The following is a 4802-nucleotide window of genomic DNA, read 5'->3' as shown; positions in this document are numbered from 1 at the left end:
TTACATTGTAGTATCTGTTCATATACTTTCTCAACCTATTGAAACACAAAGAGCTAATAACACCTCCACTGAGGCTCGAACTCACAACCTTCCAAGTGGAAGTCCAACCCGGATACCATTGGACCACATAATCCTGGTTTATTTATTTATTTATTTATTTATTTTTAATTATTTTCAAAATGACCCTTAATCGAAGTTCTCATGCCAACCCAACAATCTGAGTAGTAGGATGTTCACTTTCCAAATAATTAACTAAATGTTAAATAAGAATTAGCTTGTGGGTTATAAATATTTCGGGTATACTTCTCAAATTATTAAGGATGTGTTTGATTTGCAGATGGGAATCAGAATTAGAATGAGAATTAAATACTTGGTAATAGTAATGTATTTTGGTGAAAGTATTTTGCATGTTTAGTAGTAGGGTATGGTGGAATTGGAAGGATTATCAATATTGATGTTTGGTTATACATGACCCTATGATGGGAATAAAAATTTTAAAATACAAAATACAAAAAATCAAGACAACCGATCCTAATATAATAATATCCAAAACACCAATATAAACAAAAAAAATCAAACAAAAATCTAAAAATAATAATCCAAACTGAAAAATCAGATTACCAATAAGATGAAATGATAATAGTCGTTTTTAATTAGGGAATGAGATTTTTATTTGAAGGGTAATCAAATCACATAATTGTGTTCTAAAAGGTTGTTAACCAAATACTATGATTTTAATTATCATCGCTTGTGTGTAAACCAATGAACCAAACGCACCATAAATGATAAATAAGAATTAGCTTGTGAGTTATAAATATTCTGTTAAATGTTTAATGGACATGAATTTAGGGTGTGTTTGGTTCGCACATAGGAATCGGAATCGGAATGAGTATCAAATACTTGGTAATGGTAATGGGTTTTGGTGAAAGTATTTAACATGTTTGGTAGTATGGTGGAATGTGAATGGTTACTAATAGTAGTGCTTGAGAATGAATAAGGGAATGAAACTCTTATTTTATTTGGGTATGGATTTTTCAATTGATGGGATATTCGAAACCCATAGTACTGTTCTAAAAACCTATCAACCAAACAACAACAATCACTTTCATACCAATTCCTATGTGCAAAATCCACCAACCAAACACACCCTTAGTTACTTTGTAGTAAGACAGAAAAATAATTAATTACATGTTAAATATAAATCATGAGTAATAAAGAGTTAAAATAATCCTTCAAAAAAAAATAAAGAGTTAAAATAAACTGTTTTTTTAAATATATTTTTTGAAATGCATAAATGAATCATTTAGCATAAAGTGGTTCGTTTGTTTATAATGAAATGGCTGTAATGGAAAAGCGTGTAAGCGACCCTAGTATAAAATAAATGTTGAGAGTGGGATTTGAACCCACGCCCTTCCGGACCAGAACCTTAATCTGGCGCCTTAGACCAACTCGGCCATCTCAACTTATTCTTCCTTAAGTTTCACAAACTCTACTAATACGTAAAATTTGATATGCCATCTATTACTAGTTATGTGCTGATAACTCGATATTCCATCTGCAACCAGTTTGGTTTCAAAAGAAGACAGAAGAATATTTTTTTGGGAGACTTAGATGCACTCAAAGAGATTCCATTGTTCACTGAATGAATTCAATGTGGATATGTAGGTATGGAATAAAAATTGCGGAAAATATATTGCCCAGGCAAGAAAGGTTAGTCATTTATATATGTATGTATAGTTGGTATGAAAAATAATTACCCAATTAATTCTAAGTGGCGATTTCTGTATTGGCGAAAATTTTTATATACTCCGTATTTGTAAAGTAGGGAACATGAGAGTAGTGATATCAAAAAGTTGTAACCATTATTATATATATTTGGTAGTTTAAGGGGTTTGAGTGGGTGGATCATCTTATATACGATTGGAAAAAGAAAATTGAAAAATTGATAGAAAGGGCTCCAACACCCAACGTCAACTTTTACTTCTCTTATGTACAATCATTTTATATATATCTTTAATTTGATTATAATTATCGACTCAAAAAATCTCAATTTATATGAATTTGTTAATTCTTTTTTTTGAAAGTATGAATTTGTTAATTCAAAGCAATAAAATCTTAATTTCCAATTTTAGTACTATTATAGTACATTAAAACTCCAACGAGGCACATAGAAAGTTCAAATGGTGCGCCAACAAACATATATACGTGTGTGGACACACATACATAGAACAAAATAAATTGAATATTAAGGGTTAACTCTGATCCAACCAAGCTAGCTAAAGATACAAACTTGTAATTATAAGATCATGAGTTTGAATTTTTATTATTATTATTATTATTATTATTATTATTATTATTATTATTATTATTATTATTATTATTATTATTATTTTTGGTTTGAACTGGTCAACTATAGACAACCTAGATTGATTTAATTACCTCCTTGTGGTTCTTAATTTGTTGATTAACGTCACAAGGCGGGTTTATCCATGCACACCCTCGGGGTATACTATAAAGGTGGTGCGTGTAGCCACTCACCACAACCTGACTCAGAAATGGAAAATTATATCGTGCACTAGGGCGCACAATGCATTATGCGCCTTGGCACAAAATGACGTCGTTTTGTATTATTATTATTATTTTTTTGGAAATTCTGTTTCCCGTTTCCGCCGTTAACTTCAAAGAAAAAAATCCATGTTTCGTTGTACAGAATTGTATAGCAAAATACACATAAACTCATAACATAATACACATAATCTAACATAATACATAAAATCTAACATAATACATAATACACATAAACACAAATGATAAAAAAAAAAAAAAAACAGTAACGGACAGAACAGTGTCCGTCGCGTTAATTTTCCACCAACTTATAAAATAATGTCGTTTTGCGTCAAAATGTACAATGCAATATGTGTCCTGATACACAATATTATAATTGCTCAGAGATAACTCATGATCTAGCAATAGTATGGACAACACGATTGAATGAAATTGGAAATTAATAAGTAAAATATTGAAATTAGTAAAGTTTGGACAATTAATTTGGAAATAGTATAAATATGTCGAGAAAGGTAGAATGCGATGGATCGGCGGAGAGAGAGTGCCACTGTGGCGATCGGATTCGTGTCAAAAACATCAAAACGTGTCAGCCTGCGAACTCCTTACGTGCACTTCACGACCATTCCATCGAATCCGCGTCATCTTGCCAGGTGTCATCCCCTCCCTCCCGTTCCCAAGCCTATAAATTGCTCTCCTTCTGTCGTCCCCAGAAACCATAATCATACTACGTACGTTAATACGACATTGAAACAGCGTTGAAAATCATCATATCGTTTGACGACATTAGAAGACTGCAATTAACTAAGAATGGCTTCGCAGCAACAGAACAGAGCTGAGCTTGACAGGAAGGCCAGGGAAGGGCAGACCGTCGTCCCCGGTGGCACCGGCGGCAAGAGCCTTGAAGCGCAGGAGCACCTTGCTGAAGGTCTCTAATTGTTTCCTCTGTCTCATTTGATCTCTCCTACTTATTATTTATTAGTTAAAACAATTCTTTCTTTTTTTTTTTATTTTTTTAATATTTTTTTATTTATTTTTAAATTTGATTTATTGTGTTTAATACTATTTTTAACATAGTTTCTAAATATATAAATTTTGAATATTAATATTAAATTTAATATTATAATAATTTAATATTATGAAAAATTAGATTAAAAATAACTCCCGTAAATCTCAATAACCGAAGTCCAATAACCGAACTAAATATATAAAATGGGACAAAAAATTAGATTAAAAATAACTCCTGTAAGTCTCATTAATCGAACCAAACATATAAAATGGGACCGAAGGAATAACATTTACCGTTTAGTTTGGTTTATTTTATTTTATTTTCAGCTTAAACTATACTCCTTGTATCAATTTATATTTTTTCAAACATTTTCAGCTTAAACTATACTCCTTTTTGTCTTATTTTAAATGTTTTACTTTCCTATGTTATTTTTTTAAAATTAAAAATAACTATCATTTTACATTACTTAATTATTTTTTCAAAAAATTAAAATTAAACAGGAAGGCAGAAAGGAGGGCAGACACGGAAAGAGCAGCTGGGAACGGAAGGGTATCAGCAGATGGGACGTAAGGGCGGGCTGAGCACTGGAGACGAGTCCGGCGGGGAACGCGCAGAGCGTGAAGGCATTGAGATCGACGAGTCCAAGTTCCGAAACACCAGCTAGATCAGATCTAAAATCAACAAACCAACCACGCAGAATCATATCATTACCTAGCTAGCTAGGATATGATCGATGATGTTCTTTACTTTTGTTTCTGCTAATGTAATAATGATAGTAATAATCGTGGATCATGCACGGGAACCATGTTGAGCGTGATCGATAATGATGTTGTAGTTCTTAGTTTAGTTAGGGTTTAGTGGTCATATATATATGCGTGTTACCTTGTAACATGCATATATAAGTTGTTAGCTCAATTTCTAGCCTATACCTATGTAGTGTCTAGGGGTTTATATGTGTAATCCCTATGTCTGGTCTTTTATATATGTGAAAATTTTAGGCTCTTCATATTCAATGGGTCTTGGGTTTTCTTATACATTTTTATTTTTTATTATTTATTTATTTATTTCAAGAGTATGCATGTGAGACCATTGTGCACTCAAATTTACACGGGTTCAATTGGTGTTAGAGCATCTTTATATATAATATACCATTTAAACTATATAATAATTTTTAAAAGGTTAGAATGTGGCGAATTAGTGCTTGCTTAGAGAAAGACAGAAAAAGGAAGAG

The 4802-nt window shown here is 31.8% G+C and overlaps 1 protein-coding gene and 1 non-coding gene across 2 annotated transcripts; one reads left to right on the top strand and one right to left on the bottom strand.

The window, feature by feature from the left end:
• Positions 1–1382: 1382 nt before the first annotated feature.
• TRNAL-AAG lies at positions 1383–1463 on the bottom strand. Its single transcript has one exon. It is a non-coding gene; the product is annotated as a tRNA-Leu (tRNA).
• Positions 1464–3286: 1823 nt separating this feature from the next.
• On the top strand, positions 3287–4590 carry LOC109154988 (em protein H5). Its single transcript, XM_019302726.1, has 2 exons — positions 3287–3490; positions 4072–4590. Exons 1-2 carry the CDS (start codon positions 3373–3375, stop codon positions 4233–4235), a joined length of 282 nt encoding a protein of 93 aa, XP_019158271.1. The 5' UTR covers positions 3287–3372; the 3' UTR covers positions 4236–4590.
• Positions 4591–4802: the final 212 nt, after the last annotated feature.

Source organism: Ipomoea nil, unplaced genomic scaffold (assembly GCF_001879475.1).
Source record: "Ipomoea nil cultivar Tokyo-kokei standard unplaced genomic scaffold, Asagao_1.1 scaffold2662, whole genome shotgun sequence".
Taxonomy (NCBI): Eukaryota; Viridiplantae; Streptophyta; class Magnoliopsida; order Solanales; family Convolvulaceae; genus Ipomoea; species Ipomoea nil.
The sequence above is the reverse complement of the archived record's forward strand: the minus strand, read 5'-3'. Positions and strand labels throughout refer to the sequence as shown.

What these genes read in the sequence shown, in the direction of transcription:
- LOC109154988 (XM_019302726.1), top strand. Translation starts at nt 3,373, where the DNA reads ATGGCTTCGCAGCAACAGAACAGAGCTGAGCTTGACAGGAAGGCCAGG. An exon ending in GCAGGAGCACCTTGCTGAAG is followed by an intron (nt 3,491 to 4,071) that starts GTCTCTAATTGT and finishes AAAATTAAACAG; the next exon opens with GAAGGCAGAAAGGAGGGCAG.